Genomic DNA, 14,343 nt, shown 5'->3' on the forward strand with positions numbered 1-14,343 from the left:
GCTCTCATTAGCATCAGAGTTCCTCTTAGCTGAGTCGAGCAGCTTTTCCTTGCCGAACGATTCCTCCCAAGAGGCCACCTCGGCGTCGTTATCGCTATCGTCATGAAAGCAGTTGACTGCAAGGATCCTCCGTGCAAACATCCTATCCATAATGCGCTCAGCCAGAAACTAAGAGACCGCCTCAGCCTTATCGGTAATGAGTAGGCGGCTCTGGAACTCCTGATCATGGTGGCGGATGCAAGCCTCCACGCGTTCATTGTCTGAGAAAGTTTCTTCAGGGGCAGCGTGACAACCTCAATCCGGTCCGGTTGCCAGTTTCCCAACCTGCGATAACGGAGTGTGCGGTCAAACAAAGCGCGCGTGAGCCTGGCGCTGCTGGCAGGGCGGGCGGTGTGTGTTACGTCGTAGATGACGAGGGCGAACGGGGGACGTAAAGGCTGGAGTTTATCTTCTGTTTCTGTGGCATTCTCTGGGACTTCGTATGCGGCGAAGATTGGAGCGCCGTCATGGCTGGGCGCAGGCTGGACAATAGTCTTTCGTATTCGAACTGATCGTAGGTAGTATTCCCCCTCTTCTTCCTCTTCTTCGCTGCTGCAATGCGCCTCTTCCACCTCTCCTTGGGCATTGTAGCGGGAGGGACACGCTGGACAGGGGCAAAGCTGGCACGTTGTAGGATGCGTTATTTGCAGCGGTTGAGAAATACAGATTCGAGATGTGTGGTTGTTTGGTGTGGTTGTGTTAGGGAGTTTATATAAAGAGAGGAGAGATTTTGGTGGGGTTGGTTGAGGGTAAGAGTCGCTATTCACGAGCGCTGCTGCCTGGTCAATCTCTTCGTGTAGCAATCAGCAATCGTGCCGGCAGAGGTGTTGCTTACCGCTCTCATTGATTCTTGTTCAAATCCCTTGCATTATAATCTGACTGGTTCAAGGTCCCCTTGTCGTGAAAATCGCAGCCCGTTCGGCGTCAGAAGGAGTGCATTACACTGGTGACTTTTGACAAGCGATTATGTCCCTGAAATGAAGCGGGCAGTTGATGGCTGCCTCCGACCATTGAACAGTTTCGAAGGATCTGGAAGAATCACAGTAAGATGTTTCAGGCGCCGTGGCAAAATAAATGCGAGCGAATCTATCAGTTAATGATGCCGATTTTGTAGGATAAGTATCAAGCTGGAGCCGGCATTGACGTCAGTTGACGCCAGAGACGCTCAACAACATACGGCAACGCGTTCTCCATCCAAGAGTACGAATTCCACGATTTTCGACCGTCTCGTTTAGTTATCAGAAAATGATATAACCATCAGATTCGACTTCACGAAAGGCGTTCTTCTTCAATCTTCGCGATTCGTTCAAGAAGCTGCGTCTGTGTCCAAGTTCTGCATAGTGGTGTTTTCCTTTCCCAAGATCTCCCATTCCAACTGTTTGCACACAGATAGACTCTTCCAGCAGTGTTTACTACAACCATGATCCAGTGCCGAGCGCTCTTATTAATGTGGCTCTTGACGCGTTCTTGAAAGGGGATTTGACAGCATGGATCACCTTATATTATCTGTCCTTCTGTCGAAGTCCATGTCAACAATCTCGTTGTCCTTAGTTCTGACCATCAAATTGATAAAGAGACGATTTTAGTAGTATTCAGGTCCTGCTATGGCTTAAACTCTATGAAATAGTGCTTCATCACCTCGGGCTACCATCTATGTTTTACTGTGTCACCAGAGGAATACATATAAAACCTTGTAATTCATGCTGAAGGCTTCATTTTCGTTATTCAATCTGTATCAGATTGCTTTTTGTTTATGTAGCTCTCTTGCTAGACGTGGTATCGTCCTATTGCTATGTGGAAGGCTACTCGAAGGCTCGAATGCACTCGGGCCTGGGCTGCTCTATGTAAGGAACGAAACCCTCAGCTGCTAGCGATGACGTCCCTTTGGTATAAATCTCTGTAGTCTAGTTTCATAGGCTCGCTATGATAGTAGAGTTGCAATGGATGAAGGTAAGTTTGTTTTCAAGAAAGAAGATGAACACTTGCGTGAACACTCTACCATAGTCACTAAGATATTCCAGACACAACCGAATAGAGAGAGAGAAACGGTGGAATTCCCATTACTATCTAAAAGTCTACAATTCCCCATCCATATCCTGCATCGTAGTTGTTTGGGTTTCACTACTAGTATTTAGTCTAAGGAATGTAAAGACCTGACTTTTCAGCCTGCTGTAGTTCTATAATCTCCGTGCACCAGAAAACTGAGTTTGGTTTATTTGTAATGTAGTTACATGTGTTACAAAAGCCCTTATAACCTATGTGTAGTGAGTTCCACAGATGTCTCTGTTTCTATACAATCTCAGCCTACAAGCTACACTACCACTGAACTAATTCTATGTTCAAACTGTCTAAGTCCAACGTCTGGACTCGGAAACACTCAGTTGACTCGCTAGAAGGCAACATCGCCCTGCCTTTGACTATTTTTAAAACCCTTTGCGTTTGCATTGGATTAAGGTGGATTAGAACAGACGACCACGACGACGCGGCCGCGGACAGGGATGGACTAATGATATTCAAGTGCGACTCGGTGATTCATGACTACGCATACAGATCCAAGCGAATCTATTGTATCAATGCAAAGCCTTTGACGTCTTCAGTTCAACAAAGCTCATGTCCATCAACGGAACGTACTCCGCTGGGCAAGCAAAGCGCCAGTGTCAGCGTCAATGTCCTACGTACGGTTGCCGCCATCATCAGAACTAGAACCAAGGAACAGAGGCGTTGGGCGCATTCCACTTCTATGACTCCCGCCGTCATGCAGCCAATCTTGAATAGAATCGCCGATTGAAATTGAAGAGGTTTGCCAGTTCCGATCGTCCTACATTTGGGCATCACCAAGTATAGCCCCCCCCCTCTGGGCTCGCCTCACGACGTTTCCGTTCAGCTCGTATTCTAGGATTTCATAAACCCCATACATCTTTGAGTCAATACCCCATTCGCTCTTGAACTCAGGAGTTGACTCCGGCGCGGGGGAGGATTGAGTTTGGTGGGATTATCGGATTCTTCATCGTTCGAACTTTTTCCTGACACACCACCAGCGGTGCAGTTCGAAAGTCAAAGGGCCCGGCAGAATGGGCTTCCCCATCCAACCAACCCACTTCACCACCTCGGGAAAAGTCTAGTCGTCATAGGATGGAACTAATACCTACATCGTAACAACCCCGTATTTACCTTTGGTCCCTCTCATTCCTCATCAAACACGACCCGATCCCAGTGTTCCCATAGAAATTCTGCCTCCACTAGCAAACTATCCTCAAGTCTCGCTCGCTGAGAGGCCTTTCCCGGCGCCGTGCTTGTCTCAGCTCGTCTCAACCAACCACCTCATCATGAAACTTGAAGAAAGTCCAGGGCCGCGTAGTGATGCCTTTGTCCATGAAGAGGCACAAGAAAAGAGGGGCACTCCTGTTCCATTTACTTGCAGTAACTTTCCATGCGGTGGCCAGCCGAGTTATGCGCAGACAAAGGCCTCAGTTGGGTTCACATGCTGTCGTGTCCGATGCTTCCTCGACGCTGTCCAATGGCGTGACCATGGTCGCTGCAGAGCCGTGGAAGCCTTGCCCCTGCATCGTCGTTACCGCTCTTCAATCCTACAATGTTGCTCGTTCGACCGGGAAAACATATTATGGCTTCGGCTGGTTCCACAATCGGCTGGGGAGAAAACCCTCTGATGATAGCCCTACGTTCCGACACGGATAGGACGACAGGAAAGAATGGAGAAGAGGTGCTCGTATGCTTGCTTGGAAGCTGAGTCAGGCTTTCGACCGGGCACAACGCAGCATTTGTACTGCCGCCGTTCAAGGTTTCTCTTCTCGAACCAGGCTGCTCCCAACTTGGGATGTGGTCAGGTACATCGATAGTCCTGGTCTTCCGCGCTGTGAGACCGTGACTAGCAACAAACTCTCATCGCCCGCAGCACGAACGGGGACTTAGGTTGTGTTGGAAACCTTGTTCCCAAAATCCCACGTGGGTCGTTGCCAGTGTACGCCAGCAATTGGGGTTTTCTCTCCGTTTCTCAGTCGTTGTTCCCCATGCGCCCACCACTAACTCGCAAAGGTGATCGAGCACGCCAAATCCCGCCGCGCTATCGAAATTCGAAACTTAATCTTTAGTGATGCAGCCCTCTGTTGTTCACACGCTTTGGGAGCCCGGACGACCACCGAGGGCGACGCGGACGGGGACTGGGAGGGTCCGGTGGTGGGCTGAGGTTGAAAAACCGCCAACGTGACTACGAACCGCAACCCCGGACCGCCGAGAGAAGGTCCGACGATGACCGCCACTCCTGCCAGAGAAAGAGGCGACGGGCGGGCCATGCGGCAGACGCACGGCGTCATTCGGGGGCTGGGGACGTCCCTTGGCGGCAAGGAAAAATCGATCCACTGCAAAATCAAATCATTATGCAGTGGCAAAGGAGCGCAGGACAAAAGAGCCAAGCAAAACGTACACGGCGCCACGGCACCGGATGGCGAGGGGGCCGTGAATAGTCAAGACGGCGGCGTAACAGCGTAGGATCCGCGAGCCACCACCGTCGCTGGACAGCAAGTTTGGACGTTGCTGGGTGGAGAGCAAGAAACATGGAATGATTGCGCGTCTGCGGTCGTAGAAAGCTACCGTCCGGTCTCATCTGACTCTTGCCGTGGCCCCGGCGTTCAATGCCGTCTGGGAAAGGGCGCTTGCCATGTGTGTATGTGTGCTCCGTGTGTCTGTTGTATCCAACGATCACACGGAACAAACGGAAAAGACCAGGAATCACGGCTGTCTATTTAGGGTAATGGAGAAGGATGGGGAGTGAATATGAGCGTGTGATAAGGGGGCCTACGCGCGCGCGGGCAGGCGGGGGGGTGAGTGAGTGAACGAGACATGGCACATACGGCACGATGCAGGGAAGTACGAAGAAGCCCGACACGGAGCGGCCACAGCAACGGCCATGATCCCACCGCCAGACTGACGTTGTCCGCAGGATATCCCGAGTTTCTCCCCGGCCTGGGAGCGGGGCAATAAGGAGGTTCATCTCTCGGCGTCCGTAGAGGTAGAGACGCGCTGTGCCTGATGTACCTGCTGGGGATATGTGTGAATGTCTCGTGGTAGGGTGTGGCCAGCGTGTCAGTCAAGGTTGCAGCAGCAACTGCGTCCGATCGGCTCTTGAGCCGTCCGCCAGTCCAACTCCGCAGCATATAGCACTGACAATCCTGTATTTTCCCGTTTGATGACGATCCCCGTGCTGGAAATGCTATTGGTCGAGGGGCCGATCGGCTGAGTCGGTCGGGCTTATTGTGGGATCGTCGTCCTGCTATTATGAGTCCCGGGCGCTGCGCTTCGTGCTGGGTACTGCCGATCGCTTGTTGTCATTGCATTGCCTTGTTGGGAATCTCGTGAGGGGGAGGAGAGACACAGATTGGGGTAGGGGTTCCTGCCCGAAACGACAAGAAAGACGGTAATACTGTAAAGGCCAGCGGCCTTGGGAAATATTCCAAGGATGGGGGAAAGTTTTGGGGGCCGTTGCGCATTTGGGAAATGCCATTCTCACATTCTTGGGTTTCGGAGGTTACCCCGGGTGGCTTGCGGGACGTTGAGGAACGATGCGTCCTTGTTTCTCCTGGGTTCTTAATTTCGCACAGCTGAGCACATGGAAGGGAAGAGAGTGTGGGAATGCTGCCAGGGAATGCTGGGCGAGGGTTACAACACATGCAGGCCGTGCGGTCAAGCAAAGACAAAACCCGGACGCTTGGCCGCTGTTTGTTGGAAAGGGTCAAGAATGGAACGGGATGGAGATCGCCCGGAGGTTGTGTGATGGAGAAGTGGGTTGAGGTTTCGCAGTGGGGAGGTTGTTCGTCCAACCATTTGTCCCTGGGCGATCCATCACTAGCACAGGAGAGTGCGACTGTCAGACCGCTTGCGACAAATTCATGGGACGCAACGATGATGATCTGCCCACTCACCATCTCCGGTTCACTTGGCTGTTCCGGACGCCAGTATCAGGGACATCGAAAAATGGTTGGTTTTGAGGACCCACGATCTCCCCGTCACTCTTGGCGTCGCCTGAGCGAGCGGACAAGGTCTACTACTGACATGGAAGAACAAGGGAGAAGAACGGCAGGGCAGAGGGGAGGTATGTTTCTGGTGACACAGTCAAGCCAATTTTATCTGAACCGCTAGTTGAAGCCTTACAGAGCTTTCAGCCAGCCTGAAACGATAAGGCGAACCGTGGGAGACGGGGCTAAGATGTTGGAGGTTGGGCAGGCTATGCACTGAGAAGAGATCGCCCATTGTCGTGGATGCGGAGAGCTGGTGATGCTTCCCTGTTGACTTCCACAATACCGTTAAGCCGTCTGCAAAGTCTTTCCTCCAGGAACGTTGGCTTCTGGTGGAAGTGATGAAACGGCGCCGGTGACAGAGTCACAGACATTCGGTATGCACGGTCTGACGGTAGCGTGAACGATAGAAACTCCGTAGCCAGCCGGGGAGGAGATGAGGGACGTGGGGCTGAGAAAGGCCTGGTGAAAGTCTGACCTGAGGGTGATGCCAGGCAGACGGTTTGTCTCGATGGCGAGAGGTAAACGGGAGGGAACGGAACAAAGGATCTGAGAGGTTGATGGATGAAGAGACAGGTTTCGGCCGTCGATCCGATGACATCATTCGGCTGATGTCAGGGGCTCCGGGGTACCTTGCCCGAACGCCCTTCTCGGTGTGTCAGGTTGCCTGTTACGTAGAAAGAGAGTTCACAGCGCGCAAGGTGCGACGGCTGTGGCGCTGGGATCACACTTGGAGGCGCAGGCAGAAATGATGGGGTAAAGGCCGCCGGATTGTACCGCCAACCGTCACCAATAGGCCAAAGGGGAAGGAGACAGGTTCAGGCTTTCAAGGCGGGGCGCAGGGCTATGGGGGTTTGTTGAGAGTATCAAGACAAAAGGCAAAGATGCCACAGGTCGTTGGTGTTTGACGGAATCCACGAAGTGGCACTTTGGAATACTATGTATGAGGCCCGAGGGACAGGGAGGGCAGGGAAGGAGTAGTTTGCGCGGAGCGAGGCGAGAAGAGAATCCTGAGATCGCGGTCGTGTGATCCGGGGTCCCTGCATCGGAGGCTCACAATACATATGCTTCTTTAGTCCTTGCGCTTGCTGGTTTACCGGTACGGCGTGAAGGCTGGCTTGAATTGCCTTGCCCTCGGGTTACTGGCAGAGCGTTTCCTTGCCAAAGCTACCTCGTGCTGCCTGGCATGTCCCTGTCCCGTTCCAAGACGGACCCGTGGCACTGGCCAAGCTAATGTACAGAAGAGTACGGGACACCAAGTACACTGATACAAGACTGCATACGTAGTAGTGTAGAATAGAACTTGGGTCGGGCAGTTGTTCTAATGTAGGAACGGGGCCGAAGAGGGTCCTGGGTGAGTGGGATGTCAAGTGATGGTCGGTTGAGCATTGGGGGCCTGCCACGGTGTGAAAGAGGGGGGTCCTGTCATTTTTGCGGACAGCGGTATCCCAAGATACCTATGACAGGACAGGATCGTGGCGGCTGGCGGTGGATGGATGTTGGTGGTAAGTACCATCGAAACACACTCGTCGCTGCCCAATGCCGCTTGACTTAGCCATACTCTCACTCTCAGCTCCTCTTGTTGAGTCCGGAGTATCGCAACAAGATGCTCAGTTTGATGGAGAAGGCAGGCCAGCACCTTTTGTCATGCTCACGACAAGCTGCTGACTGGGCGAATCCTACATCCTACAATCAGGGTTAGGAGACACCAGATGCATAACAGGAGGAAAGGCGTGAAAAGAAAGAAACGGATGGGCGGAACGGTTGACGGATCGAGTCAATCGTGGAAGAAAAAAGGGACTGCCCCCCCCACCTCCCTCGACGTGCCGCCCCCGTCCCCCCCCCCCCCCCCCCCCCCCCCCCCAATGTCAGACTGATTCCTTCGTAGCGTTAGGTATTAGCGTGGTCCCCTATGATGCCCGACGGACGAGGAGAGGGCTGCTCCCGCACGATAAACTGAGGGGCGACACGCCGACGGACCAACTGGCGGACCAAGGTCGAAGACAACAAGGGAATTGGTACCCGCTTCGTAGTAGGCGCAATATCACTACTGAGCCCCCTAGTCTCCTGGCTGGCAGCGGAGAAGGGAGAGGGGGGGCCGCCGAAGCCGCCAAACCGGCTGCTGTCTGCCGGAAGTGGATGGCGGGAGCGTCGCGCACCAGTCAGAAGTCGAGCGTTGCACTTGGCAGTACAAGATGTTCCTCTAAGCCCGAGAGTTCAGGTCAAGCTCCCGTTGACGTCGATGTGAATGGTGGAGATCGGGATCCCAGCCTTGCCCTTGGAGGGTATGGCGTCACAGGCGTTGATCAGCAAAAGATTGTCCCGACAGGGTCGAGCTTTTGCAGCAGGAGGGGATACGTACCTATCCTCTGTTCAGTGCTACGCTTATGTGCGATACTAGGTAATAGTACATCGTGTACGTACTGTGGGATGGGATGCATCCTGCGGCACAGTATCCTGCGGCATCCGCACAGAGACGCAGGCGCAGGCGCAGACGCGGATGTCGAGGGTTGTTGCGGCTTTCTTCGTTGGTGCTAGTGCAGGCATACCTCGTGCCCTTGTTTGGTGCTGGAGCCAACGATGTTACTCCCCAGGGGTCTTTGAAGGAGGATGCCAGAGGCCGAGGAGAGGGACAGGACGACGTCTGGTATCTGTCCAACTGTGCAACACGTGGAGAAGAGTTGAGCGCGTGAATGGTGAGGTCAGCGCAGGAATGGTTGCGTTGGTGCCGCCGTGGGGCTTTTCTTTTTGCGCTCCTGGCAGAGGTCAAATCCAAATTTCCCATTCATGCACAATGCGGTTTGCTGCATCCATATTGAAACATGAATGGGGGCTGGATAGGAGTCAGGGCATCGGCGGCATCAACGGTTGTCACGTCAGTATCAAGGAAATGATGATCGAGATGAAAGGGGGGGATTTGCAAATAAGCCCCGACATGACCAGAAGCAGAGAGGATGGGAAAGTCAAGGTAGAAAAGCAAATGCTGAGTTTTTAGTGTTTTAGCGAGCCACATGCCACATGGAGACTATCGGCAAGACTTCGTGTCACCCACCTTTACTTTAGTGTGAAAGTGTGTGTGGTAGCTCTCCCACCCTCCGAGGCTAAGCTGGAGGGGGAGGATGTTGGCGACATCGTGAGATACCCAAGGATGGACGACAAAGATGCCGTGGAGGATGACCGACGGGTGGCACAGCAGATGGGAGCACGAGGGAAAGAGAAGGGGAAAAAAGGAAAAAACCTAAAAGCAGGAAAAAGGAGAAAAAACTGTGGTAGAGAGTACGTACCGGACATGTGGGGTAAGGATGGAAGGTGAGATGAGGTACGATTCAAGAACGGACTCCCTCCCAGCGGCACAATTTGTGGGGAGAAGCAGAGTGACATGTGGGCAGAAAAGTATGCCTCAGGTCCTAGCACCGAATTACCTCTTGGCTCCAGGGACATGGAATTGCAGGACCCGCCAGCGCGGTACGTATCGGGGCTTCCAATCAGTTCAGCAGAACCCGGCTGGGATTTGCACTTGACCAAAACAGCAGGCTGCCTGTGCGAGTTCTGGCGGGTCCGCTCCTGCTCTCTCACCTCCGGCCGTTTTCTCCCCTCCTCGTTCCAAGTGGTCCAAGGGGGGCACCTTCCGTTCTAACCTGGCACTTGAACGCTTTTAGCAGCAGCGGGACACACACCCACTCGGGTCTTCCCAGCGAAGCAGGAGACCGCAAAGATACGTACCGACGGATGCGGATCCAGGCTGCCCGTCTGGCATCCGTTCGTCTCGGTCTCAGGCGCAAACATTTACACACACATACCCATACCGTCGGCGCCTTTGTGCTCTGGCGCCCATTGCACATGGCGTTGCGATTGAGATGAGGCTGTCGTCAACTTCAATTCCAGCGAGGCCGTGCTGATGCCGGGTGTTTTACGCGGTACCTTTGCCGGCGTGTCTTGGTTCTTCTCTGCACATGGCATCGGCGGTTTTCTCTCCGCTGCGAACAACGACACACAGAGACACTGCACACAGGAAGCCCAGCTGCTGAGGCCCCCATTCCTGTGCATATCGGCCTGCTCTCATCCCGTCCGTCGGTTCGACACCGACACCAACAGCTCATCTCCTGCATGTATGGGGGACGCCTTCTCATGCTTGGGTCACCAGCCACCAATCTTCTTCGTCCAAGACTTGACGATCTGCTGCCTGCATCGCACCGCGTCTTTGCTCTTTACACCGTACCGCCCGGGAAGCTGTCCGCCTCTCCCATCTCACCCCGACTCGTCAACTAATACATTCGACCTAGCCAACCAATCACCACGCGCCCAGTGCCTTTTCATGTCGTACGCGCTACGCAAATAGCGCGCTCCCATTCCATTCCCACATGGCTGCCGCAATTCCACACGCTGCTCGATCCACGCCAGCAGGCGACACACCGCACACCGTACAAGGTGCAAACCGTCTTCAGCTCAGGCTCCTCCAACGTCGTTCCTCGCTCGGCTCTGCACTGCTCAGACCAATAAGATCAACACGTCTTTGCAGAGCACCGACCAACGGGGTCTGCGAATAGACTGCCCAGGTATCCTACTGCCTGTCCTCCGCACGCGTACACAATATACGGTACTACGCAACAACTCTCGCAACTTGGCCTAACCCAGTACCACAACAGGCACAGAGTTGCAGAGGCAAAACAGCCGACGACACAAGCCCAGCGACAAAAAGGGTTGCGATAACATCATTCTTCTCCACACCGCTTCAGCCTGACCGGGCTTGCTATCCAGTCAGCAACCTGTTACGGGTTCCTTCGCTGTCCGCGTCCCTCTCCCTAACCCCTGCTGTGCCCATCATTGCCCCCCCACCATCCTTGGACTCAAGGCTCCCAAGCCCTCGACACCCTCGTCCGATCCTTGCCGCCGTCTCTCTACACTGCACATTGCACATAACGGTGGGCGAGAGAGGAGACTGTGTGAGCGAGAGAGCCCACAATCCGATCGACACCCAAAGGTCCATCGTGACCATTCACAAAGAGGGCAATCCCAGCCATTGCGAGTTACAAATGCCAACTGGTCCCGAGTACCGCAGATCGCGACGAAGTTGGCCGTCTGTGAACGTCAATGTTGACCCAAACCCACTCAGCCAAGCCAGCCATTTGCGACCACCCTCACGTCAGGTCCCTCTTTCCCAATCCCATTCATCCCATTCCACCGTACGCAGCACAGTCACTATTACGACGACGACCACGGCCGTCGACGCAACCGCCTGCACGCACGGTTTCCCTACCCTACCGTCGCAATCCCGTATTACTCCCACAGCATTCCCACCCTCGCAGTCACCTATTCTCTGGGTCTCTTCTCTTTTCTCTCTCCCTCGTCAAATTCCGATTGCCATACGACCCCACCTCGAAGGAGCAGCAAAAACCCAGCAATTGGCGCCAGGCGACCTGACCAAGAAAATCACGCGGCCAAGTGACAAGGAACGGAGTAAAGGCGAGGGTGAAAAAAAAACCGAGCGAGGAAGAATAGGAAGAGAAAAAAAAAATAGCAGGCTGCCCAAAACCCACTCACACCGACGAGATCCCGTCCGCTACCCCCCAATCCCCCCCATTCATAGTCGTGCGCACTGCTCTTTGCGGCCCACCGCGCCTTTTTCTCACTCTTTTGCTCGACTCGGCCTGTTCCTTTTCATCTGCTCTCCCACGACTCTTCTTCCCTCCTCTTCCCGCTTCGCCGGCTCTGACCCTGCCTTTTGAGACCGGTAGGACCCTACTTGCTTCCGGAATACAACCACCCAATACCCCTACATTCCCTACATTCCATAATAGCCCACGCCCCCCCATATACACCACCACCACCACCCGCACATCACCGCTACCAGTACCGCCTTGCCGCCTTTGCAACCACCTGACTCTTTTCTCCCGCCTTCCTCGACTCCTCTCCGCCACTGCTCGCCAGCTCCCAAGAGAGCCTTGACCCTGTTTACAATACATGGTGGCAAGACCCCGTTTCTCAGCCTGCAACCCGGTGACGGAGTCCCATTCAGTTCCATTCATATTTGCCTTTTGAGCCGCCCTTTCGCTCCTCAGCAGGCAGTTTTTATTACACACCTTGGCACCACGAACTGCTTCACCCAGCAACAAAACCCTACCTGCGCTCTCACCGGCACACCCCTCGCCGACAATCGACACTCGCGACATTCCACATCTCTCTCACAGCAACCGACTTTTTAGCGCCGTAAACATGGACAACGAACATCAAGCGCAGCACAGCGAACAGTCGCACCTTCCTCCCCACATCGAGCGCTCCCAGTCGAGTTCGTCCTCGTCTTCTGTCGACCACGAGCACGACGAGCACCAGATCCACCAGCCGACGCCCATCCGCCCTCGTTTACCCAGCCGGAAGAGCAGTGGACCTCTAGTCGTGCCCCGAGACAGCTCGGCTGTCGGCCCCATCGATGCCGAGTTTGGACCTGACGATGTGAGGGCGATGAGCCCGCGGAGGACCAGCGAGGACATTGAAGCACTTGGCAGAGAAGCCCGGGAAGAATTGAAGAGGTGAGCGCTTCCACCAGTGTTACGGAATGATTTTGGCTAACGAACCCCCGTCTCAGACACGCGAAGGCCCTTCAGGACTCTCTCCTGACTATTTTCAACCGCATCGAGGCCGTCAGAGAAGAACACGACAAGCTGGATAACAACAACAAGTTCCTTCAGAAGTACATTGGCGACCTCATGACCACGAGTAAAATCACTGCGGCCCCCAGCAAGGGCAAGAAATGAAGAGTTGGGGGCTCTGTGAACAAATCAGAAGAGGAGGACATCATTTAAACAAAGAAAATCGCACCACTCCCCCGCGCGTGTCGATAAAGACTCGACACTCTGCATCTGGCTTGCGACAGCATGACCACCAAATCACGGTCATCATTCAACCCCGCCGTCGGGACACGCGCACCCTGACGACCTTCGGGGCCAAACCTTTTCCTGGGATACGATCCTAGGGCATTCTCTACACAGCATAATCGGACACCGCCCGCGCAGGGCATGATACCCCTTGTGGCCGAGCTGGCCAGCAGCATTATACTTGACTCGTTTATGGCTTACGGCACGGACACGGTATTCGGAGTGGAAAAAGAAACTTGCATCGGTTCGCGACTTGTATACTAACGATCATCATCATCATTCGGGGGTTTTGACATACCATCAAATGACACACATTGGGCATTGGACAGCATTGGGCGTTTCGGTTATTGGTAAGGGCTTTATTTAGCCTTTGGTCTTACGTTCACATATTGTGTATATACCTCGTGTTAGGCGGGGGAAAGGCATCGACCTTCAATTGAACCACGAAATTATTGCAGTCACCTTGGCTGAGTTGCCACCGCGCGATTACAGAAGGGAGTCTCTTCTGACGAGGTGAATCCTTCGACATGCTGAATTTGCATAAAGATATTTACCTAACGGTCTTCTTTCGACCGAAATACGATGTGCGGCGTACGTACGGCCACTTGCGTTGCGCCACACTCGACGATCCGCAGCTTACGGTCTACATGTATGCCGACGTCATTTGCCACCGATTACCGATTTCATTCAAAGCCCCAACTACCGATTGTTATTTTGCTCGAAGGTCAACACGTGGGAGAAAGCGGCCTGTCGGCATGGGCACCATTGTCTCGGGAATACCAGCAAGCTTGCATGAGAGGGCCTGCGGATAATGAATCCATCGAATGCCGAACATGTGCCACACAGTTTCGACGTCGATGGGCAACGATAGCTACAAACACGAATCCCCTCCCCCACTGCGGATCGATCGACTCTTATTTGCGGACGATTGGGAGGTGATTGATGGCGGGCATGTGAGGTCCATTGGGTTGATGGATGGCATTGTCGATTTGTCGTCCACTCGCTGGCTACAAAAAGCTTAGCGCGCGTTGGTGTGCGAAGCTGTCTAGCAACCCGAGGATCTCCTCTGCCTTTGAGGGAGGGGGGCTGTTGCTTTGTGTAAGGGAGGTGTGACGACATGTCGGCGATGATCGGTCTGACGCGCGTGGTGATCGGACCAGGCGCGCGGTGGAGGGGAGGGGGGGTGGCTGCCGGACACGCTGACTGATGGGCGGGAGAGGATCCCGACGCGTACGAGAGCTGGCTCGCTCGCTGGAGGGTTCCGATAGGGAGGGGAGTTGAAGTATCTGGCGGTTGGTCCGGGGATTCTGATGATTGAGTGTTATTGGTCTGGCTGCCGATAACATGGGGCAGACTCCGTCGCAACTCACATGCCGCATCTGAAGCTCCCTTTCCTGCGCCAA

At 54.1% G+C, this 14,343-nt stretch overlaps 1 protein-coding gene across 1 annotated transcript; it reads left to right on the forward strand.

The window, feature by feature from the left end:
- Positions 1 to 12,281: 12,281 nt before the first annotated feature.
- Positions 12,282 to 12,820, forward strand: ColSpa_00789 (uncharacterized protein; the record flags this gene model as incomplete). The annotated part of the gene is made up of 2 exons (XM_049267001.1): positions 12,282 to 12,595; positions 12,652 to 12,820. The coding sequence occupies 2 exons, from the start codon at positions 12,282 to 12,284 to the stop codon at positions 12,818 to 12,820; spliced, it is 483 nt and encodes a 160-aa protein (XP_049122958.1).
- Between the last annotated feature and the right edge of the window lie 1,523 nt (positions 12,821 to 14,343).

The sequence above is a fragment of the Colletotrichum spaethianum genome (genome assembly GCF_022836535.1).
Source record: "Colletotrichum spaethianum MAFF 239500 DNA, contig01, whole genome shotgun sequence".
Lineage (NCBI taxonomy): Eukaryota > Fungi > Ascomycota > Sordariomycetes > Glomerellales > Glomerellaceae > Colletotrichum > Colletotrichum spaethianum.